The 25,925-nt window shown below is 36.6% G+C and overlaps 2 protein-coding genes across 3 annotated transcripts in view; one reads left to right on the forward strand and one right to left on the reverse strand.

Annotated features, from left to right (window-relative positions):
• LOC145277758 (GEL complex subunit OPTI-like) overlaps nucleotides 1-18,596 on the reverse strand; it is a 30,935-nt gene extending 12,339 nt beyond the window's left edge. The window contains exon 1 of one of the 2 annotated variants that reach the window (XM_080129493.1): nucleotides 18,463-18,596. In XM_080129493.1, coding sequence (XP_079985619.1) covers nucleotides 18,463-18,486 — 24 coding nt within the window. In that variant the 5' untranslated portion in view covers nucleotides 18,487-18,596. Of the gene's footprint in view, nucleotides 1-11,012; nucleotides 11,370-18,462 lie in introns of those variants that run through there. The other variant, XM_080129483.1, reaches the window with a different exon arrangement.
• LOC145277751 (uridine-cytidine kinase 2-like) overlaps nucleotides 18,462-25,925 on the forward strand; it is a 69,365-nt gene continuing 61,901 nt past the window's right edge. Inside the window, exon 1 of the mRNA XM_080129471.1 lies at nucleotides 18,462-18,601. Coding sequence (XP_079985597.1) covers nucleotides 18,485-18,601 — 117 coding nt within the window. The 5' untranslated portion in view covers nucleotides 18,462-18,484. The remainder of the gene's footprint in view (nucleotides 18,602-25,925) is intronic.

Genomic DNA, 25,925 nt, shown 5'->3' on the forward strand with positions numbered 1-25,925 from the left:
TGAACAAAGCTTCTTTTTTAGAACTGCACGGCTGTGGAACTCTCTGACACTTGCTTGCCCCCCCCCCTCTGAATTCAACTTGGATGTCTTCAAGTCCAACACAAACAAATTCCTGATGAACCGCCCCCTTAAGTAATGACACCTTATCAAATCCCCAATACTAACTATTACTACGACACTATCCCAGTGATATATATATATATATATCTGAATTCTCATCCATCTCCACTGTCTTATTCTTCTTGCACTATAACTCGACTATAATCTCTCAACATATTAGTAATTATATTGTACCATATGTTTATTAAGTATCCTTTAAAATTGAATCATTCTCAACCCTTTGTCTACAAACTGAGCAGGGTAACTTTCCTCTCTTTGTGGGTTTTCTAACTCTATAACCATTGATCATCACTTTGGTAACGTTCACTTTTAGATCTTTACTTTTTATAGCATTACTCCAATTAAACACATAGATCTTCCATTGTTACACAGACAAACATTAAATCATCAGTATACAGCATCTTTTCCAAACAACCCATACAGAATTCCTAGGACAATTGTAACATAGCACAGGACGACTATATGCAGATATTGAACCATGAATGAAATGATGTGACGGTAACAAAAAAGAAAAATAGTATTGCCAGAGGCGCTATGAGTATCCCTGCAACTTATGTCCCCGATAGTAGCCCTACATCAAAGTGGCACTGTGCCTTGTTTGGGGTGAAAATGGAATAAAAAAAAAATGTGGGAGATGTCACAGTTATAATGAGAAGTCACGCGTGGCGAGAGAGTAAGGAAATGAATGTTGTACAAAAAAAAAAAAAAAAAAAAAAAAAAAAAAAAACGAGTTGAAGTTCTTTTAGATTCTTTGTCTACTTTGTGACTGAGGTTACAATGTGTTGGGTAATGTTGCACAATACTTCTAAAAAACAAACGAAAAACAACAGACTCGGTACAGATCTCTGAAGTATTCCCACTTTAAAGCTATCGCTAAATGCGTTAATTTTTATGACTTCAAGCATTTCTGTACATTGCTTCAACAACCTTCAGGAGAAGTCTATCAAGAATGTATAGTGTGATGATATAGGAAAGTGAAAGCTCACCAGTGATGGTTGAAGACATGCATTGCATGAAGAGAAGTGATATAAGAATTAATGGATGTGTAATTAGAGACTTAGGTTTCATGACCTCAGAGAAAGTTTAAATTTGGACAGTATAGGAAGATAGGAGACTTTGATGATATGACCATGTTGAAAGAATAGATGAGACTTCTTGGGTTAATAGATGTACAAGGATTAAAGTAGCAGAGTCAGCCCACAGAGGAACGGTAAGGAGACCACTGAAGAAGTGATAAGGATGGACTCAAGAGAAAGAGGGATTATTAAAGACCTGGCCAGAGATAGGTTAGTCTAGAAGTCAACTTCTACAAATCATCCAATTCATCTATATAAATAAAACGATAGATATGTATGTGTGTATGTCTGTGTGAATATATTTAACCGATAAACTCATAAACTACTGGTCACATGACACTGAAATTAACAGGAAATAGTAATCATACACCAAGAATCATTTATAATGAGTAAACTGAATGGGGCAATGTAAGCATCAATGCACATTTTCTTTTTTTTACTTAGAAGGCCACTACTTATCAAGGCCTAGAGGCCACTCTAGAATAAGAATTGTTAGGTAGATAGTGAGACCACAAGGTCAGTCATGGTGGAACTTCGGTAATGCTAGATTATCAATAGGAATTAAGACAACTATGTTATAATCAACCAAAAAGTAGACACACGGTATTGTGTTCCACGGATGGACAATTCTAGGAAAGAAACTGTTCATGGAATTTTCGTTTAGTTTTAGACACAGATAGAGAGAGCAGGAAGTTGTTGCAGTTTTATGGGGAAGGACCATAGATTGGAGCTCAGTCGAGCACCTATCATAAAAGTATTGGCAGAGCAGAGAAATACTTGCAAGGTCTCTTCTTTGAGAAAGAGGAAGTAAGGAGGTGAAAAGATCATCACCCACTAAATTTCAAAGACAGTTTTGTATCCTGTCAAGGCAGGAAAGAGTACTCTTAGGAGTTCCATCCCAGATGTGACAACAGGATTCCATCTTAGGACATATTTGGTTATTGTACAGGTCGAGGATTATAGGAATGAGATACTTTCTGGTACGGTAGAATGATTCCACTATTTTTCCAGTGATTTTGGCGACGGATCTGATGGTCTTCCATTCCAGGTCAGGGGTTAAGATCAGATTATGAAGTAAACCTTTGTGCCAGACCCTATCAACTGCTTTAGATATGTCAAGAGCTATTGCTCTAGTAATAAAGCCATCGTTAATAGATTCACTGATCCTGTATGATATTGCCATCAATAAATCGGCTGTTGATCTTTCAGAACAGAAACCATATTGCTTGTCACTTAATATGTTGATCTTGCCAAGGTGGTTGACAACTTCTCTATTTATCATATACTCAAAAAAACTTACTCATGGCACATAGGAGGCTGATCGATCTGTACTGAGATGCAGAAAACGGATCCTTTCTATTTTTAAATGCTGAACTGGGTAGACTGTCAAGGTTTTCCAAGGTGTTTGGAAACATCTTTTCTTAAGGCAGCGTTTGAAAAACTTTATTAGTATTGAAGCTAGTCTCAGTTGTTGGGATGTTGTTAGGGCCAGCTTCTTTGCTGCAATCAAGGTTCTTGATAAGTTTGGAGACATCTTGGACAGATATATGGGTGTCGCTCAGAGTATTATCAGTCCTGGGAGGAAATTCAGATGGTAGACGGCCATTATCACAGAGGGTGGAGTTTGATGCAAAGTTTTTAGCAAAGAGTTTGGCTTTGTCGGATGCTGAAGCACATTCAGCGGTATATCATGGTTGGTTATTTGGTTTAAGTTGAAATTTCTTAGAGGTTATATAGCTTTCTATACCAATAGTTAGCCAATCTGTCGAGTCAGATGCTACAGAAGATACATCCTTTTTGAATATGGAGTATAGGGGTATATCTGATACGAACAACTGTGCCAGTCATCTATAAAGTAGTCATAAACAGTGCAGTGGAGAGGAACATCTGAGCTGAGGATTTGTTACTCTTAGTTTTAATCTTAATTGAGACAACTAAGTGATCAGAAGATCCCAGCAATGGCATAATGGAGAATGAGCACAGTTCAGGACAGATGGTTAGAAAAAGATCTAGAAGGTTTGCAAATTGGTCATCATACCATCAGGAACATGAGTGGGTTCGTCAACAATCTGGATTAGATCATAAACAAGGGAGAAATCATGACAGAACCTTCCTTCATAATCTGCATTGTTTGAATGGACCAGCCATTCAATGTTGATATAGCCAAAGCATTTGACAAGTCTGACAAAAATTTTCTCATGAAAATTAAATTCTACAGTATTACTGGATATATATATTACTTAATATAATAAAATTACTGGATATATATATTACTTAATATAATAAAATTACTGGATATATATATTACTTAATATAATAAAAATCTTTCTTAGAAAGGACAAAAATCCAGGATGGATGTACATCCAAATATGATATTAATATGGGTATGCCCCAGGGGTAGATTCTTGAACCTTTATTATTCCTGATATTCATAAACAACTCTCTGGTGAAATTATGTCTGAGATGGGTATATTCATTGATGACACCATGCTCCATACTGTTATATTATGAACCTTTTTTTCTAGAATTCAAATACACAACAACACATTTGGTATAAGCAACAATCCGTTTTTATTCCTCGTTTCTCTGTTATGGTGGAGAGAGAGAAGAGTGGGAGAGAGACAGGAGTATATCGTTGCGTCCACTTGGTTGACAAGAAAATCTCAATCTGCCAATTTTTTGGGTCACTTTTCCTGTCAACTTTTAAAAACATCAACATAACCTTTAATTGCTACATTCCTTCTCAAACAATAGCAAATTTTGTTTACATCCGTGAGAAATATTGAAACAATTTTGATTTAGCTGTCATGTTCTCCACATTCCATCCGCAGATGCGTGCCACATTTTTATTCATATAAATACATATATGTATATACACATATATATACTAGCATGTCAACCTGGCTTAGACCGGGCCCTTTGTGTAACAATACCAGACATATGGGAAAAACGAATGTGCACATATCCAAGGTAATGTTAGAAAATAACCTTCAGTCTGTAGTGGAATGGAACTGTAAAATGGAGGATAACATTTAATGCTACTAAGACAAAGCTTCTTTCTTTCAACAATTATAAAGAACCCTCTTAGCTACAGATTGCAATGGATGAGGAGTTTAACATTCAACCTCCACAGCCTAACATTTACAGGCAACATGAAATGGAACAAATACATAGAAGATATTGCTAAGGCTGCTGCAAAAAATGTGCTCCCTTTACCATGCTAGAAAAATATTGGCAGTATCCTATATCTCTACAATCACCCCATTTGCCCATACTTGAGCTACTATTGCCACATATGGGCTCATTCAGCAACCACTAGTCTCCTTTTATCGGACAGGGTATCAAAAAGATAGATCCCACACTGTAAACCAAGCTCCAAAGTATCAGATCAGACAGCACTCAGTCTAATAAGTGGTTGATGCTCCAACTCATATGTGGCAATAATACTCCATGAATAAGTGGATGGTAGCTTTGTAGAGATAAAGAGTAAGGACTGGCAGGTATGAGAAGTTTTCTGGCATTTTACAATTAAGTTTTTTAATTTTCAAAATAGAATTTAAACTAAATTGTAGTATCTGTTCTGATACTTTATCTTTTTTTGTCCCCGGTCAGTGAAAGAGAAATCCATTTAGACTGTGGTAATTTTAATTCTTGTCTATTCCAGAGTGCTCTTATTGGGGAGATGGATCCTCCCCCACCTCACATTAAAAACCAGCAGTGGATCAAAATCGATATTTATGCTAACTTAAAAGGCTTATAACTGCCATTAAATATTTAACGCAAATACGTCACAAACGCGTAGGTAAAGTAAAATAAATTGTTTATAATTCATGTTGGTAATATTGCACACATGCATGTGCCTTACAAAATTGGGTTCTTGTTCAGAATTCAACCTAATTAAAACAAAAACCCCCCAAAAAACCAAACAAACAAGGTGCTATGTTATTAGAGCAAAACTTAGAAGTCGAAAAAAAATCAATTTCATTAAAAAACGATGGTATCTAGTTACTTTTTATGTCAATTTAAACTAAAAGCATTCACCAAACTTTCACAACAAACACTCATCTAGCCAAAACCACCAACCCTATCTGTGCCTAAACCTAAATGTAGATTCCATGAACAAAACTTCTTTCTTAGAACTTCATGCCTGTGGAATTCTCTTCCGTTTGCCTGCTTTCCAGCTGACTACAACCTGATTGTCTTCAAGTCCAACATGAACAAGTTCTTGAACTGTCCCCCTAAGTAATCCAATTTTACAAAATTCCCACCCCTTATGTCTACTACGCTATAATCACAATGACTAGTGTGTACCCATTATCCTCGAGTGGCCTCTGGGGCTTGATAAGTGGTAACTCCATAAAAAAAAAAAAAAAAAAAAAAAAACTATACGAAAATAAATATATACAAGAAATAAATGTTACTGTAACCAATAAAAGTTCATTTTATACCTACCTGGTTCATTTGTTTTGGATTTCAAGTAGTTTTTATTGCTCTTTATTTAATCTAAAAAATTCAGTTTTTCTGAGTAGATTTGAAGAAAGAAAAAAAAGAAAAATGACAGCATCTTCTTTGAAAAAAGCAAGCCTCGTTTTGAACTTTTTGGTATTCTTTACGAGAGTACCCAGTGTACTGTAAACATCCCAACCTCCACATGTTAAGAACGGCTTTCGAGGTTGGGGGTATTTATTCCAAAAGCCGTTCTTAACCTGGGAGGTTGGGGGTGTTTATTCTTTTATTCGCTACAGTAACATCTATTTCTTTTATATATTTTTTTCTTTGTAGTCGTTTGTTGGCTTCTCTTCTAAATACCCAAAAGCAATGTTACCTACTTAATTGTAATTAGTTAAATATTACTGCATAAATAAACAAAGAAATTTCTAAGCTCGATCAAAAAATGTTTCGTCATATTTGTTTGCGATACACAACGTAAAAACAAGGGAAGTAACTCATAATTTGGAATATTTTGATAAACTTCTCCAGAATTGGCCTAAAAATTTTCCAAGTTTTCAGAAAATAATTCTTTTTTTTTTTTTTAAAGCAAAATTTTCAATTTTCTTCGAAAATTATTTTCATTAATTAATTTTCTACCTTATTTTTCATAATTTGTTGATATGTTCATTATTGCGACATGAGAATTAAATAGATACCATTGATTTTACCTGAAATTCAATATTTCGAACATGCACCCCGCCCCCCTCAAAAAAAAAAAAAAAAAAAAAAAAAAAGAAACCAGAAAAATCTATCACGTGAATTGATTATATTTATTATTTACTAAGAAAATCAAATTTTATGATAAATCGAGGATGGAGTGTCCCGTTTCGCTATCTTCAATAAATAAAGGGAGACAACTCGATTCGAACTATGGGAATCAAAATCAGCTTTATAATGGCCATTTGCTGTTAAAAATCACTTAAAGTCGTTTAAAATTATTTTCTTTATATATAAAAAAATACTTGATCAATTTACCTAATTTTTGAAATACAACATTTTCATTTCATGACAGAGACGTACATCATAAAGATCTTTTGTATTTTTTAATTAGGTTGAATTCTGGACAGCACAAAATCGAGTTATTGTTCTTGGTCCACAGGAATAAACTTAAATATTCGGTACTTTTGCACTTGCACGGTGCAGATTACAGAGTGTGCTGAAATAGTATTATTCTTAGAAACACATTCTTAACATGAAAAGGCGGATTTGTTAACTATTCTGTACTTTAACCTAACAATATAATAAACAAACATCCGTAAAAATTGAATTTTACTTGAAAATTCTACCTAAAAATAAAACGATCCATAAACTGTACAAGTATCAAACACTTAAACTTAAATGCTAATCGTGTCAGCTGATTTGTAGAATTCCCAGTTCGTATAAACGTTTTCAGTGTCGCAAATTCATCTGATCTATTCGATTTGTAGTTTTAAAATTGGATTGCAAATTAAGATTTAGTAATAAAGTAAAAAATATTCATAAAGGTTTAATTTGATAATTTGGTAAATATAGGGATACGTTATAACAGAACACCGACCACTCTAATTTGCTTTTTTAGAGGTAGTCGGGGTTGCTGACAACGAATCTGATAATCAAACCCGGGGCAAATTTACCGTTTGCATGGTATTAACCCCTGAACCCACAAACTACTTTCCACCATTTTACAGCTTCTGTTTACGCTACGCGCATGCGCGGCAGCATAAACGACGGTTGTTGAATGTGCCTTCACGTAGAGAACTGCCTTTTCACAAAGTACGAATCTTTTGTGGAACATTTAAACTTATAAGAAAAAGAAGAAAAGCACTTCAAGTGGGGGGGGGTAATGTCGGTAAGACTTTTTGGGTTTGTATTACTGTACACAGATTCGAAAAAGTTGTCAAAAAACAAATATATAACAAACTAGCATGGGTGCCCGGCGTTGCCCGGGTGTTTGGAGGTGTATGCTAAGCAAAAAAAAAAAAAGAAAAAGGTCAATTTTTTTTTTAACTTTGACCCCTTTATGACCCCTTAAAATTTATTGTTTTGGGCGCAAATCAAGTTATTAACTTAGATCCATGTCCAAGGAACATATATCTAAAATTTCAAGTGTTTATACCCAAAATTGTCAGAGGAGTTTGGTAGAGTTCTTAAAGGTCAAATCGTTGAATTTTGTCCCCTTAACAGCCAAATTTCTGGCCGAAAACCGATCACATCGATTTTCCCAAATCTCAGGCACCGCCAAAACTGTAAGTACTTTTTGACGGACCGTCTTTTTGAAAATCTGCCAAAAATCAGGTAATTATCCAATCAATACGAAATTTTCAGCGATTATTAAGAGAAGAATGAACTTTATAACAGTGTACTTATTTTTCATAAACGATATTTATATATATATATATATATATATAACTACTTCATTTATTCGCATAAATTTAATATATGAAAGTATAGATTTATGCGTAAACTTTAAGTATTTACTTCAAAAGTGCTCAATACGTAGGTAGAGCTATATGTATATATGTATAGGTATGTGCATTTTTGTGTGCACATAGGTATATTTATGTACAAAAAAAAAAAAGAAGGAGAACGACCACCTAAACCCACCAACCTAGTTCTAAAACAGATCCTTTGTTTGATAAAATGCATGCCCATTGGCTGGTAGGAAGGGGCCCGGTGGATACTAGAAAGCTGATTGGCCGACTAGAAATCCTCAACATATATAAAAACAAGAAGCAACGACAGAATTCGCGCATAAGCCTGACGAATCCTATAGTTGGATGAAACGCAGAATATTCAGTGTAGCTTAATCGCCATATATATTTTATAAATTACTAACTATATATATATATTTTTTTGCTTATTATTAACTATATATATATATATATATATATATTTTTTTTTTTTGCTTACAACCCCCCCCCCCTTGTTTTGAGGGGGTTCCAAATATGCTTAAAATAATCATCTGAAACTGAACACAACATATTGTGTTGTTGTAAGGGACAGAATTATAGATTAAAAAAAAAAAAAAAAAAAAAAAAAATTGTTTGCATACCTTATTTTGACGTCTGAATATCAGAACTTCGATTGTGTTTAATTATCCCGCTTTTGAGTTTTGAAGTGTGAAATTCGGTGAATATGTTAAGTAAAATAATTAATTTAAGTTAAGCAAAACAAAAAAATTTTTTTTTTAATATTTATACGAAAAAAGCCATTTTAAAATCTTTGATAAATAAATTAACAATCTTTTTTTTAGCGAGCTGAATAATGCATGACCATTATTAAACAGAGCATGCTTTGAAGAATCAATACAAAAAACAAAATTCGATAAATATTGTGCCCTTTGTGTTAAAAATATCATTTTTCGATCCCGTTTGAAAACGTTTGCCGCCTTCCGATTACGGTGGACCAAACGCGCTGAAATAATTTTTTTTTATTCTGCTTTAAATTCCCCCCCCCCCATTTTGGGGAGCCTGGCCCCCACACACATACACATTAAAAACCAAACTCATACAAATGGTCACCCATCTGGTACTGGCCAGCCTCAGCGTTAATAATACATTGAAATTTTTGTCACTGAAAAATAAGTTTTTTTTGGCCTGTTTGGTCTTCCATAGATTGCTTTTTATCGAGTACAAATGTAAACATTGTCTAAATCGACGCGAAGTAACTGGTTGCCTATATGAATAAGTGAAATTATTTGAAATCCAGGTACTTATAATATTTTTGCATATTCTCATAGAAAATCACCCTAAATCTTAGACAACAAATAAATAATTTCAAAAACCTTTTTTTTTTTTTTAACTATTTATATACGTTTTTCGTGCAAGACAAAAAAGTGTCAACTGTTAACTTTTGGGGAAAATTTAACATTTAAAATTTAATTAAAAGTAGGAGAAAAAGTTTTACATTATTCTACTTTCTATATGATAAAATTCAGGGTTTTATCTTTCTGGAAAAAAAGTTACTCAGAAATAATGGATTTTAATAAATGTAATTTCGTTTAAAAAAACAACTTGATTTTTCGGCCATTTTTGGCGGTGTCTACAGTACCCTGTAGTTCGAGTCTGTAGCCTAAAAATTGATAAAGTTATTGCGTAGGGAAATGTACACAGACACGTTCACTTTTATAGATATATAGATAGATAACTGTTATCAAAATTAGATAAGTTACTTTTATACTAAATTGGATATATTTTTCGTGTTTTTATTCAATATAACATGTTTATTCAGCTCGAAAAACATACAGTGTTTACCGATGTATGTATTGGAAAATTCAAGATGGCGGCTGACTCTCTTTAACACGGTAAGTTTGGGAAAAGGTGTTATAAATAAAAAAGAACTAGACAAAATACTGTTAAAAAGCCGCCCCAAACTTACCGTGTGAAAGAGAGAGTTGGGCGCCATTTTAAATTTTCCAATACATCGGTAAACACTGTATGTTTTTTGAGCTGAATAAACATGTTACATTAAATAAAAACACTAAAAACATATCCAGTTAGGTAGAAAATTAACTTACCTTGCCTTTGATAACATCTATTTGTTATATATTTGTTTTTTGACAAGTTTTTCGAATCTATGTGTACAGTAATACAAACCAGACTTTTTTTTTTTCCAGGACAGAATTAAAAATTTTTTTTTTTTTCTTGGCGGACAATTTAAAAGTAAACTTTAATATTAGAAAAAAAAACAAAAAAACTCGATAATGAAAGAAAAACAGACCCTTTAAGTCACTGATAAGGACGATTAATCCAAATTCAAAATTGGGTTAAAAATACACGCAAAAAAAAAAAAAATAAAGGTGCTTATGCACTTTTGTTACCCCGCTATTTTTTTCAGGTTAAATTCAAGTTTCACGATATCTTTTTTTGGTAAAATTGTTAGGTGGAAGCACAGAATAATTACAAAATACCCCCTCCCCATGTTAAGAATGGATTTTAAAATAATAGCATTATTATTTCAGCACGATAACGAAAGTGCATAAGTACGAAAATAATAAGCTATTCTAGGAAAGAAAAGAATCGATATTAAATTAAATCTTTATATTTTTATTTTGTTAATACTTGGAATGTCATTTTAAAACCACGGATAGAATAATCGTCTTTCGAAAAGAGAATTTCGGACGCTGGAGACGTACGTACACAACTATATTCCCTTAATGGAAAAATAAAAAGACGGATTTTAAGAATCATTTTGTGATAGAAATAGCTTAAATTTTAAAGTTTTAATAAATTAAAGTATAAGAAAAGATTCATCAGAGATAGCGTTCCATCTTGACTTATTTTTAATTTAGTTTATTTTTTCAAATTATTACTGTCGTAAAAATAGACATCGATTGTGTAATAATACCTTATCCGGCCACGTTGCTTCTGGGGTGACAATTCTTGATAAAAGTGATTTCAGTGGAAGTCCATTCTCGGCCAATTGTTTGGCTAATTGCTTCTTCTTCGGAGAGGAGGCCATAGCATAAATAGATTCAAAATTTCACAGATGAGCAAGAGAAAAATAAAGAAATTAGAAATTAGGTAGGGATTTCCTCTTTAATCGTATCCAGTTCAGCCGACAGCATCTAAATTGAACTTTAATATTGAAGAGTTAGACTCATGAAATTCTATATCGCACTTCTCTTTTTTCCCATCATTCATCCAAGTTTACGAAAATTCTTTTACTCTGGCGATGTTAATTGGTTTTCTTTAAATAAATTTCGATTAAATTATTTTTTTTTATTTTAGTTTACTACTACTACTACTAATACTACTACTACTACTACTACTAATAATAATAATACTAATAATAATAATACTACTAATACTACTACTACTAGTACTACTACTACTAATAATAATTTAAAAAAAAAATCTTCATTTTATTCGAGTCAACAAAAACAAACATTGATTTTGTTTCGGAATTTGGTCAAAATGCGCTAGATGACCAATAGGTACCTCCAACGCGCACCACAGATTTTACCCCTTCCTATATGTAGCAGCACGACGTGTAGTTCTTTTATTGCATGTGTGCAGATGGGCAAATTACGACGTTGTGTCTTTACTTGTACTTCATACGCATGTGTTGGAAACAATGATTGCTATTAGAATGTGTCTGCTGAAGATTTGTTCCCGACGTACATAGTGGTCGCTAGAACATTATTGACACTTTAAAACAACGTTCATATGTAATGATCATTTTGAAGCCATGAACACACCCGTGTTTAAAAAATCTAGCAAAAATCAACTAATGGTCAGATTTTCATTAAATTTTCGATATGTAAATTTTAAAAGCAAAAGCAATTTTCATTATATAAGGGGAAATATTTTTTTAGGTGTTCTACCCCCCCCCCATATTTCATGTTATAAAACTCAACAAAATAAATTTAGGCCCATAAAAATTGCAACATTTTTCAAAAGCTGAAGAGTTTAGATAATTAAAAATAGTTATTTTTATATATGTATATAAAATCCATTATTTATTTCATTTACCTTGAAGTTGTAAATAAAAAATAGACATTAAATCAATATTATTATGTTTAAAAAAAAAAAAGAAATCAACGTTTTTTTTTTCAATAATATATATTATAACTAGTTAAATTACAACCAAAAAACAAAAACAGAATTCTAAAAAATAATTAATTTTTAAAAGATTTAAATAGAATAAAATTTCAATATTCTACGATATGAAGTTTCAGACATAGACTTTTGATTAAGGTTTTCCAATTTCTTAAAAATATTTTCATATAATATAAAAATGACTATTGGCAATTTTAAAATAGCAAATTCAACTACAATTTGAAATTATTTTAATTGTTAAAAGATGTTTGTTTCTTGGGGCAGTTAACTTGATTTCAGCGCCTATTTAAAAAAAAAATGTATGGAGTCTTCTAATTAATAAAATTAACATAAACCATAACAAAAAAAAAAAAAACCCCACTGCTTCTCCTGACTCAATTAAAGCATTTAACAGCTTCCATAAAAAGCATGTACATTTTTATGGTAGACTCAAAATGATGACGTAGCTGATAGTGCATAAAATGTTGGTGATTTACACAAAAATTTGAACATCCCTAATGACCAACATTCAAATAGTTAACTTTTCGGTGTATTCAACTCTGTTTTGAACGAATATCACATTTAATATTGTCGTTGATAAGTAGTTTTCATATTAAGATGGTGCATAGAATTTTTGCATGCTCGCACAAAAACCAACATGGCCACCAGTGAAAACAATAGGGAATACATTGGATAATAAAGGTATTAACATCATAAAAACTACTTATTGGCACCAATTTTAAATGTGATATTGGTTCAAAACAGATCCGAATGTGCCTAGAAATAAACCTTTTTAAGGTAAATCTTTAGTTGGTACTCTAGTGCACATTGACTCAGAATTTTTTAGATGAGGATTGATAATTTGGATTATTTTGACTACTATTCTCATATTGGTTAAACATTTTGGCATATGTAAGCTTCGACCTGCTTCAGGTGCATATTTTTTAACTTTCGAACCTGCTGAGTGTTTATCCATTAGTGCCACAGAGGAGTCAACCGAAACAGCAAAACTGAAGCTGCCTGCCAGGACACTATATATACAAATGTAGGCAAATTTGGGCATATTTTATTCGTTTGAAAATATACATTCTTTTTTTACCAATTGTCATAAAATTTAAACCATAGAATAGTATTATAATCTTCAAAAAGCCTGCAAATTTTTATGTAGTTTCGTTCCATAGAATCAAAGATATGAACATTTCAATATTCAATTTGGCTATCAGTATATATATATATATATATATATATATATATATATATATATATATATATATAGAGAGAGAGAGAGAGAGAGAGAGAGATAGATAGATAGATAAATAGATACCACCTTTTTTTGGCAATTTTATAAGTTCCAAATCTCAGGGGCTATTAATCTGAATTTAACAAATGAAGGCTTGTTGGAAAGGTAATGGCCTGAATTGTATCATGGGCTATGTGACATTTGCCCTTAAAGTCATACATTAAAGGGATCATCCATCATTCAGGGTCTATTTTTGGCACTTTTTTACAGTCATAAAATGTTTCAATCATAGGCATTTGTTTTCCTAGTTTTGCATATGAATTACAAAATATCTGATATTTTCCCTAAATCTTTGTCTTTGATGGAGAGGAGACTAAAACTTGTTGCTATGGTTTCAAATGATCTGAAATAAGACCAGGGGGAGACTTGATTCCAAATATTTCTCATGCTATATTTCCCCTTTTTGGTTTTCATACATGACGTTTACAGGGAATATGAACTGGAATAGATACATTGAGAGCATTGCCAAGGCTGCTGCAAGGAAGGTTGGCTCTCTCTACCATGCTAGAAAACTGCTTACGCCTGACAGTATCCTATACCTCTATAAGGCCACCATTCGCCCATGTATGGAGTACTGTTGTCACATCTGGGCTGGTGCATCTGCTGCTTGTCTCTCGCTCCTGGACAGGGTTCAAAAGAGAGTCGCCAACCTGATAGGTCCTGAACTGTCATATAGGCTTCAACCTCTGTCCCATCGACGAGATGTTGCATCCCTCTGCCTGTTCTACAAATACTTTAATGGTGAATGCTCTGACGAACTGCAAACACTTGTACCTCCCCGACGTAACTACCCCCGACAAACCCGACAAGCTACTAAGTCTCATCCCTTTACAGTGAGATCCCTAGGTGCAAGAAAGCCTTTTACTCCAATAGTTTCTTCCCCAGAACTGCGGGTCTTTGGAACTCCCTTCCGGGATTCTGCTTTCCCAACTGCACTGATATGCAGAAGTTCAAGTGTAATATTAACAAACATCTTTCTACTCATCTCCCTTCATAATGACCCCGCTAATTAAGTCCCTGATAGTAGCCCCCTGCTTCAAAGTGGCACTGTGCCTTGTTTGGGGTGTAAATTGAATAAAAAAAATTTTTTTTTAAATTTCACAGTGTATAAGGATTATTTGATACTGGAGATATTCACAGTCGTACCCTCTTTCCAAAAAGAGGGGAGATATACCATATGAGAAATATTTGGAATCAAGTTTCCCCTTGCTGTTATTTCAGATCATTTGAAACCATAGCAGCAAGTTTTAGTCCCCCCTCCATCAAGGACAGAGGTTTTGGGGATATATATATATATATATATATATATATATATATATACTCCTATAAATTTTTTTTTTTTGTATTGATATACTATTTTGTGACTCGTGGAATTGCATTAATCTGCAAAAGATCTACTAATCTGCATATTCTTTTGAACATTCATTTTCATTAATTCCCTGTTAGTTTTTTCGGTTTTCTTATGGGGTGACCATCTTTAACTATTATGTGTAATTATATTCATGCAGATATTCTACATAATTTATACTTGTATAATATTTGCGTAAAAAGGTTATAGTAAATACAAACCTCTTTCTATATATATTTAAGTATGCATATATACATCTGTTTAAAAAATTTTACCTACCAAACTTCTCTGTCAGCTTTTGGTCAACAGACATGAAACTTAATATATAGGGTATTCGAACCCATGCAAAACTTTATATTTTGGTTTTAAACGGGGAAAATCGGTGCAAAAGTGTGAAAATAAAAAAATGGAATTTGCCAGGTGAAGGTCGAACGACAGCATTACAAATATGCATGCATAACGTAATAGCTATTGGTTCATGTTTTAATTTTTAGTCTTGCAGCAAACATGTCTTCATAGGTTAGGCATTAATGTCAAGGGAAACAGTAAATCATAATCTACATCTTTTGGTTTCGATTCTTGATGGTGGCGCACAAGTAATTTTTAAAAAAACTTTTTAAATCATTACTATATATTGGGTCCAATATAATATAATAATACAAAATCTGCATTAATAAAAATACCATATTTAAGCGTATTTTATAACTGGGCAATGCCAGGTGGCCTGCTAGTGTACATATATTTTATTGACCACTTAAGATAACGAAACATATAGATAGTATTTACTTCACTAACGAAACATAGATAGTATTTACTTCACTCCGATTGCAAGATGTGATACAAAGTCAGAATGTAAGGATTGAAAAGCCAGCACCTAAGTGCTAGAGCACTCTGGCCTACAAAAAATGCTTGAGCAGCCCTATCGACATTTTCCTGTAAGGGTACCTTAGGTAATTAGCAATAAACTAACCCTTTTTCAAAGAGAGATGCTAAAGCCTGAGAAGGTGGACTTCTTAGAACTGCACAGAAACATACATCAGCTTGACATGAAAAAAGGGGCCACCTAACTCAAATGACCCAGATTCTGCCAGATTGATTGCATACTCAACCTGGTATGAAAAAAAAAAACACTACCTATTATGTAATATAGGAGTTGAGCGTATAGTTAATGCGAAGATTAGCTCCTATATCACTGCTATCCCCAGAAATTAAATAAAGGATTAGTGCTAAGGATTTTTACAGGTTCCCAAGTTTAAAATAGATTCACAAGTTTGACTAGAATATTTATTCAAAATAGCAGTGGCAGTGAATGTTGCTTTATGTATCAACTCTTGGTTGGACAAAGTATCCAATTAGCAGTTTCTTTCAACCAATCAAAGATGCAAGAACATTTATTTATTTATTTATTTTTTATTACATTTTCACCCAAAACAAGGCATATTGCCACTTTGTTGTAGGGGGCTACTATCAGGGACATGGGCATCAGGGGTACTGTGTAGGGAGTTGGGCAGCAAGATGTCAGTTCACATTGCACTTGAACTTCAGCATGTCAGTACAGTTGGGGAACCATGGACCTGGCAGGAAATTCCAAAGTCTAGCTGTCCTGGGGAAGAAACTACTGAAGTAGAAGGCTCTCTTGCATCTAGGGATCTCTACTGTGAAGGGGTTGGATTTAGCTGCTTGTCGGGTTTGTCGGGGGTATTTTACATTGAGGGAGCACAAGTGCTTGCAGTTCGTCAGAGCATTCGCCGTTAAAATACTCGTAGAAAAGGCAGAGGGATGCAACATTTCGTCGATGGGACAGGGGCTGAAGTTTAGATGACAGTTCAGGACCTATCAGATTGGTGACTCTCTTTTGAACTTTGTCTAGGAGTGAGAGACTAGTGGTAGATGCACCAGCCCAAATATGACAACAATACTCCATACATGGGCGAATGGTGGCCTTATAGAGGTACAGGATACTTTCGGGCGTTAGTGTCTTTCTAGCACGGTAGAGAGAACCTACCTTCACTCCAAATTTCAACACATATTTTTACTTTCACAGATAACGTATGTGCGTATAACATGGTCGTGCTCAGGCTCCCATGGGGTAAATATCCTAAAAAGGATGCAACAAAGGATACACACAAACTTCCATACACCCAGCAAAGCACGCACACGCCACTTAGTGAACATATAAACACAGTTCATAGACACACTCTCTCACCAACTATGCAGGTATGCTAATATACACACACATCTTTTTCATGTCAGCTTAGGCAAGTGTATCACACACATAATGAGAAACACACGCAAACTACTTAAGCATAGCATTCTTTTGACTACTGTTTTCATCTTACGTGTCATTTTCACAACGTTTCGGTCGATGTAACCTCCGACCTTCTTCAAGTGTATCTTGTCGAGCTTGCGAATTTGAACAGAATTTCAAACAGAACCCTTTATTTACACCAGGCTCTTGTTCCATCAGCCATGACGAAGAGAGCCTATGTACCGTGTTGGCGGCAAAGTTTACGTTTAGCTTGCACCCAAGTATTCTTTTTAATCACTTTCTCGTTGCGTTCCGCTGATAACATTTCGTTTTTTGGTTAGCAAGGTCAAGGCTTTTCGTGAAGGTCAAGGTTTCATGGCAGACAGCCATCTTGGCGATGATTCACAGACTTTTGACACATTTAAAATGCGATTTCTCCACTTAAAATAAAATAATTTTATAGTGAAAATGCCTCCTCATATAATAATATTTAAGAAAAAAATATTTTTAATTTTTTACGCTAGATAATCATCACGCTTATTTTGGAAATTACCAACTTTAAATATTTAGGTGTCAGCTCGCGGCCATTTTTCTTGCTCTCACTTCATACTTGACACTGTTTTTCGAAGCGAATAAACGTTTTAACAACTAAAAACTTTTCCAGATAGGTAGAACAGTTATCTTGCATCTGATAACGTTTATTTGCTAAACAATTTTTTTTTTATCACTTTTTTCGTACCCCGTGGATTTGAAAATAAACCATGAAAATCTTATCTTAAAAAAAAAAAAAAAAAAAAAAAGCACCGTCCATAAATTGCATAGGCATTGCATCAGAAGCAAGCATCTAAAAAATGAAAGTAAAAAAAAAAAGCTCTATAACAACACTCGAAAAATAACATTTAGGTTCCTCATATTTACTCTGCTTAGAGCCAAGAGGGTACTGATGCAGTGCACTGATGCACTGATGCAGTGCATTTATTGATTCCTGCTGAAATAATAACGTTATTATTTAAAAAGCCATTCTTAACATGGGGAGGGGAGGGTGTTTTGTCACGGCCACTCGGTAGCCACGGTTTTGTACCTATTCTGTACTTTAACCTTACAATTGAATAAAAAAAAAACATACCATAAAACTTTAATTAAACTTGGAAACACGATTTTAAAAAAATAGCGCGGATCAGTAAGTGCATTAGCACCGCCAAGAGAGAGTGCCTAAGTTGTAAGAATTGTGGCAATATTTTCACGATTGGCATAACAAAATATTAAAAAAGTATAGATCGAGAGAAACGAATTAAAAAAAACAAAACCTGCTACTTTGAGGTTTGAACATGCGCAATTATTTTGTTTTCATTCGCAGTTACCTTTCCTTGATTTGATGAAAACATGGCTTCTACTGACCCTAACGTTATTCCATCTTCGGATGCGAGCGACTCTGTAGGAATAGAGCGACCAGCTAAGCCATTTTTAATTGGAATAGCAGGTGGGACGGCATCGGGAAAGGTTCGTATTATCTTATGATTAACACAAAATTTAGGCCTTTGTTTTTCTTTGTGCAAATTTTGCTTCTACGATCACAGAGAGAGAGAGAGAGAGAGAGAGAGAGAGAGAGAAAGAAAATGCGTATCCAATTCTTAGAAGAAATAAACATTCAGGTTAATTAGCTTGCTTGGTTAAATCTTATTTCGGTCAATCAAATTATTTACAGTGAAATGGCTTCGACATTAATCCCAGGCCAATAATTATTTATTTTTTACTTAAACGTTATTTTAGTAAAACAAAACGAAAAAATAAATAAAAGCAAATAAATGATAAAAAGTTTTATCTTACACCTATAGCTACCATTTTTATAAACAAACCGAAAACTTAACTAAAGGGCACATAACTCATGTTCATAACGTTGTTAAGGACACAAGGGTAACCATTATTATTGCTATAAAAAACAAAGAGTAAAACTATTTGTTTAAAAATTTCGGTGCTTGTACAAGGAAAGGCAACAGATCAAATAAAGGAGATAAATCGTGAAACAAGGAAGATTTAAAAAAAAATTAAATTGTTAGTGGAAGCGCAGAATAATTACAAAACCCGCTCCCTATGTTAAGAATGGCTTTCTAAATAACGCTATTATTTCAGCGCGGTACAATGAATGCACAAGTACTTATTTAGTTAAACAAACAGCAAAAACTGTACAATAATTAAACTAATTGAAACTTGAATAATTTCCAGTTGTGATTTCGTAAATTTATATCGGAAATATATTTTAAAATAAAAGGTAGTTTAATTAAACAACAAACCATAAGCAAAAAAATTGAAAGTAATCTCTAATATGCATCCTAAAATAAGCAATCTGAGTTATGTCCCCCGCTTCGCTTCTGTAATCTTAACTTTAAAAAATCGCCTTTCCTTCTACAAGCACCTAAAAAAACAAAAACAAAGAGTAAAATTATTTGTTTGTTAAAAATTTCCAATAAAAACAAAAAGTGAAGAGAGGTGTCATCTGCACTTAAAAATGTCCCTTGTTGAAATGTGAATTATGTGCTCTTAAACCAGAAACCTCATTCCCTACTTTTTTTTTCTAAGATAGCGCCTATATTTTTCTGATAGTTCTCATTTCGACGGTTCACGTTTACAATGCAAAAATAACTATTGCCTACTGTTTTTAATATTATTAATTTGTTTTTACTAAAACCTGATTTAAGCTATTTGGGAGTAATGCTGAAGACCATTTAACTTGAAATAATTTAGGTGACTGAAATAGGAATTTACCAATTATAATTTTATTGAAAGAATTAAAGAAAATCATTAAAAAAGTTAAATATTCAAAATGGAGAAAATGTTTAGATCTGGATTAGTTCTTTCGTAATTCAGCGAAATTATTAAAAACGTCTGCATTATTTCCCTTTGACCGATTAAGTCGCTTAACACTTCTTGGAAAAAACGAATTCGTTTTTTCCAAGAAACTTCTTGAATTCATTTTATTTTCGCAGAAACTACTTATCTAAATTTTCAGTTATTGATAAAGAAATTACATTTGAGGAGGGCCGCTTTTTAACAGATAAGTGGTTGAATTTTTATTTTTATTTATTTATTTTTTATTACATCTTCACCCCAAACAAGGCACATTGCCACTTTGGTGTAGGGGGCTACTATCAGGGGCAACAACTACTGGGGTACTATGTAGTGATTTGGGCAGCAAGATGTCGATTCACGTTCTGGGCCCAACTCTCTTCCTGATCTACATCAATGATCTCCCAAAACACATACTTAAATCATTCGTTGACATCTATGCTGATGACACGACCATCTATGGCAACACATCAAAGGCCGTAAATGACAAAGTTCTCTCTAATTCTCTCTCCTCTGATCTTGAGCATGTGGTACAATGGGGGAAGAGGTGGCTGGTCACTTTTAATGCATCCAAAACCAAGCTTCTATCTTTACATCATCAACACTCTGATCCCCATCTGGCATCAATTGAAATGGATGGCTCTCGTCTTGGGGAGGCTCCATGTTTTGACAAGCTTCTGGGTTTGACCTTTACTTCTGATCTGAAATGGAACACGTACATCAAATCTGTTGCCAGGGACGCTGGGAAAATGGTAGGATCCTTCTACCGCTCCAGAAGATATCTCACTACTAATGCAATTCTCTATCTATATAAAAACCAAGTACGTCCAACGATGGAGTACTGCTGCCACATCTGGGCAGGAGCTGCTAAAAACAGTCTATCCTGCCTTGACAGAGAACAAAATAGACTTCGTGGTTTCGTGGGGGATGACCTTTTCTCTTTCCTGCAACCTCTCTCCCACAGAAGAGACGTTGCGAGCCTGTCTTTGTTTTATCATTATTTCCATGGCAGGTGCTCGTCTGAGCTCCAATCCCTCGTCCCCCATCGCCAATCTTTCACGAGAAACACCCGTCTGGCTGAAACTACTGTCAATAATTTTCCCCACTCTTTATCTATGCCTAAATCCAAACGTAGATTCCATGAGCAAAGCTTCTTTCTTAGAACTGCACAGCTGTGGAACTCTCTGCCGCTTGCCTGTTTCCCACCTGACTACAACTTGGACGTCTTCAAGTCCAACATAAACAAACTCCTGACAAACCGCCCCCTTAAGTAAGACACTCTATCAAAACCCCCAATACTAATGATTACTACAATACTATCTCATTGATTACTGTACATGTAATAACCCTTATCCCTGAGTGGCCTTCGGGCCTTGATAAGTGGTGACCCCCCCCCCCCATGTAAAAAAAAAAAAAAAAAAAAAAAAAAAACTTCTGCATGGAATTCCAAAGTCTAGCGGTTCTGGGGAAGAAACTACTGGAGTAGAAAGATCTTTTACATCTAGGGATCTCTACTGTGTAGGGTTGAGATTTAGCTGCCTGTCGGGTTTGTCGAGGGTGTTTACATTGTGGGGGTACAAGTGCTTGCAGTTCGTCAGAGCATTCACTATTAAAATACAGGCAGAGGGATGCAACATTTCGTCGATGGGACAGAGGCTGAAGCTTAGATGCCAGTTCAGGGCCTATCAGATTGGCGACTCTCTTTTGAACTTTGTCTAGGAGCGAGAGACTAGTAGCAGATGCACCAGCCCAAATATGACAACAATACTCCATACATGGGCGAATGGTGGCCTTATAGAGGTGCAGGATACTTTCGGGTGTTAGTAGCTTTCTAGCACAGTAGAAAGAGCCTATTTTCCTTGCAGCGGCCCTGGCAATGCTCTCAATGTAATTGTTCCAACTCATGTTTCCTGTGAACGTTAGGCCAAGGTGTTTGAAAGATGTACTCTCAGATAAAGAATCGTTGGCCATTGCTATTGGTGGTGGAGAAGGTTTCTTGTAATTATTGAAGGAAACTAGTTTAGTCTTGGCGGCATTGAACGTGACCATCCATTTTTGTCCCCATTCCACTACAGATTGGAGGTCATTCTCTAGTGTTTCTGTGGTTTGAGTTGTCCCCCTTTGCAAATTGGCTGTTTGGAGAATTGGAAAACTAGATGGCTCTGGTTGATAGTCAATTTGCATAAGTGGAGAAATGGGCAGCATATAAACGGTACTTTTTTTTAAGCAAAGTGAAGAGCGCAGAGAGTGAAATGATGGTTGGAAGAAGTGACGGTGAATTCTTTTTGTGACGGTGAATTATTTTTGGACGTTGAAGAGCTCAACCTTTTGGAAGGAACAGCTGTGTCTTATATATTTTTTTTTTAATTTCTTTTTTTCTACTTCACTACAAGCTATTTCGGCGTGAACTATGGAAGCAAAGAGGATCAGCAGTGAAATGCTTAAGACGTTCTCTGGCGAGGTGAGGGAGATGTTATAACCTGGCTGACCAAGGTTAAACTTGTCGCTAAGTTGCGGGACATCGCGGATGTAGCCAGCTTGATACCGCTATATCTTGATGGTGATACTCTGGCCCTATATCTGGAGATGCGGGAGGAGGATCGACTGTCTGTTGACGCCATTGAGGAAAAGTTGAAGGAAGCATTTACCGAAGGACTGTTTGTGGCATATGGCAAACTAAGCCGTATGGTGTGGACCGGAGAGCCTGTCGATGTTTACGCCAACAATATCAGGAGGTTGACGGGACTAGCAGAATTCAATGGAGGAGGCCGTCGACAGATGGTTAAGATGGCCTTTATCAATGGCTTCCCGGACCATATTTCTATAGCTCTGCAGCAACTGCCCGGTGTAAATACTATGGAGGTGGCGGAGTTGATTACACAGGCTAGGGTGCTGGCCAGGAAAAAAGAGAGTGAGCAGGGAATCGTAGCTGTCGCTCAACGAAGCAAACTGCAGCAGGAAATTGTGAAGGATGAAAAGCAGAGAGGACTGTGGCAGAGACCCAGGTTCTCTGGCAGATGCTACCGATGGCAAGGCCCCCATATGGCGAGGGAGTGCAGGGAGCCAAAGCCAGAAGTCACGTGTTACCGCTGTGGGGAAGTCGGCCACATCAGCAGATTCTGTCCCCAGGGAAACGAACAGGGGAAAGCCACTGTGCCAGTGGCTACCCCACTTATTCGATGAAGGCGCTTCAGGGTATGTCACCACAAGTAGAGGTGACCCTAAATGGACGAAGTGCAAAAGCCCTTGTCGACACGGGCTGTACTTCAACAATTGTCACCAAAGACATCGTTGACACATGCAATGGAACCAGCAGCATTACGGCAGTTGACGGCAGAGAGGTGAAGTGCAATGGCACAAGTATCGTTCGGTTGATGGTACGTGGGATGTCACTAACAATCCAAGCGATTGTTATTAACAAAATTGTCACGGGTGTCGATGTGGTGCTAGGGATGGATGCAATTGCTCGACTAGGGGGCGTTACGGTATATAGGAACTCCGTGAGATTTGGAGGACATCAAGGTGTGCAATTCGAAAAAGGTGTCATAGGAACGGCCGGGTCAGACAAAAGTTGCACGATAGAGGACCAAGATTTCTCTGCACACTTTGATGGTGAGAAATGGACAGTCAAGTGGGCATGGAAGGGAGAACCTCCCATACTGAACAACAGAGTGGAATGCTACGAGCATACGTTGCGAGGAGGCACAAGAGTTGAATTTGAGAAGGAGGTGGACCGATGGATCTCATGAACGGAGAAGGTGGAAGGTGTGCTGCCGTTAATGGCGGTTGTTCAGCCCACAAAACAAAAAGTTCGGCCAGTACAGGACTTCAGGGAGCTGAATGTACACGTTGCGTGTCACATGGGAGGCGATGTGATGGACGTGTGCGGAGAGACCATGCGAGAGTGGAGGCAGATTCAGAAGGCTGCGACGATTGTGGATTTAAAATCTGCATACCTACAGATCCACATTTCACAGGAAATCTGGAAATACCAGCTGGTCAGATACAAGGGCTGAACGTACTGCCTGACTAGGTTGGGTTTTGGCCTGAATTCTGCACCAAAAATCATGGCAGCGATCCTCAAAACGGTGCTAAGCAAGGAGGACGCAGTCAGAAGAGCCACCAGTTCCTACATTGATGATATTTTGGTGGATGAGACGGTAACAACTTCGGAGGACGTAGTAAAACACCTCAACAGCTTTGGGCTAATTGCAAAATGCCCGGAATCGTTGGAAGGAGGAGCTGTGTTAGGGCTCCAACTAAGAAAGGACCAGATAGGACGGTTAGTGTTCTGGAGGGGAAATGAGATCCCGGAGGTGTCGGAAAAATTGAGCAGGCGAGAACTCTTCTCAATATGCGGAAGACTGGTGGGCCATTACCCTATTGCAGGATGGCTATGGACTGCATGTAGTTATATCAAAAGGCTAGCTAGTGGAGCGAAGTGGGAGGATGGAGTTGATAAAGAGACTGTGGACATTATGAGAGATTATTGAAGAGGTGAAGAGGGAGGATCCAGTGAGAGGTGTTTGGCATGTACCCAACAGTGCAGAAGGTGTTGTGTGATGTGATGCAAGCTGTATAGCAGTGGGGGTCACCTTGGAGATAGGTGGTGTTACTGCAGAAGATGCTGCTTGGTTGCGGAAGAAGGACGACGTGGCTCACATAAATGTGGCGGAACTGGATGCGGTTATGAAGGGCATCAACTTAGCCATGAAATGGGGGCTACAGAATGTTGAGGTGAGGACCGACTCAGCCACTGTGTTCTCTTGGATCCAGTCCGAAGCTACAGGAGAAAGGAGGGTGAAGACGAAAGGCGCTGCCGAGATGCTAGTAAAGCGTCGATTGATGATGTTAAGGGAGCTGATTAGGGAATTTGATCTTCAACTTAGGGTCACTATCGTTCCTTCAGCGAAGAACAGAGCAGATGTGATGACGAGGGTGCGGAAGACCTAGCTAAAGGCGCCGAAAGAGGCGGCTGTTGCAATATGTTGTTTGAATGAAGACACTCTGAAGGATTTGCATGACATGCACCATTTTGGAGTGGATAGAACCTTGTTCTTGGCCAGAAGGTGGACCCCAGAATCACAAAGGAGGCCGTTAGGACAGTGGTTGAGAGATGCAGCCGGTGTCAATCAATCGACCCTGCGCCGAGTAGACACGAAGTTGGTGAGGTTCAGGTGGCAGAGAACTGGAGCAGGTTGGCGATAGACGTAACGCACTATCAACAGAGGCCGTATCTGTCAATGGTCGACTGTGGACAAGGAAGAGTAACCATTTGGAGGGAGATCAAGGCGGAAAATGCAGGTGAAATTGCAAAGGTCTTGGAAGAGGTGTTTTTGGAGAGGGGTCCAGTGACGGAAGTGCTAATGGACAATGGAACTGCCTTTCGCTCAGCTGCCATGGAGAATGTGTTGGATAAGTGGGGAGTGCGGCGCTATTTCAAGGCTGCATATAGACCAGGCGGAAACGGAATTGTGGAGCGGCATCACAGGACCATTAAGGCTATAGCTGAAAGGGGCCAGATTTCGCCGCCAGAAGCTGTCTTCTGGTATAATATGGCTCCAAAGTCAGGGCAAAAAGTGGAGTCAGTGCCGCAGAGGGAAGTCTTCAAGTACGAGTGGCGGCATCCCTGAACTGCACAATTACCCACGGAGGAAGGCGAGAAGCGAGCGACTGTGTGAGTGGGAGAGGAAGTGTGGATCAAACCGCCTGATGCTCGCTGTACCACATGCTGGGGGAGGGGCATTGTGACAAGTGTCCAGTCCCCGAACAATATATCTATCGACGGCATCCCTCGCCACATCCTTGATGTGCGGCCGGTAGTGGTGTCATCAGAGGAAGACAGCGACGTCGAGCCAAGTAGCGACGTTCACGAAGAGGCTCCGCGGAGATCGCAGCAAGAGAGACGGCCGCCATGTTGGTTGAGCGACTACGTGATGGGTTGACATGTGATGATCGTGTAGATCAAGGGGGCGTGTGG

The sequence above is a fragment of the Euprymna scolopes genome, chromosome 1, assembly GCF_053919585.1.
Source record: "Euprymna scolopes isolate OS-2025 chromosome 1, ASM5391958v1, whole genome shotgun sequence".
Classification (NCBI taxonomy): domain Eukaryota; kingdom Metazoa; phylum Mollusca; class Cephalopoda; order Sepiida; family Sepiolidae; genus Euprymna; species Euprymna scolopes.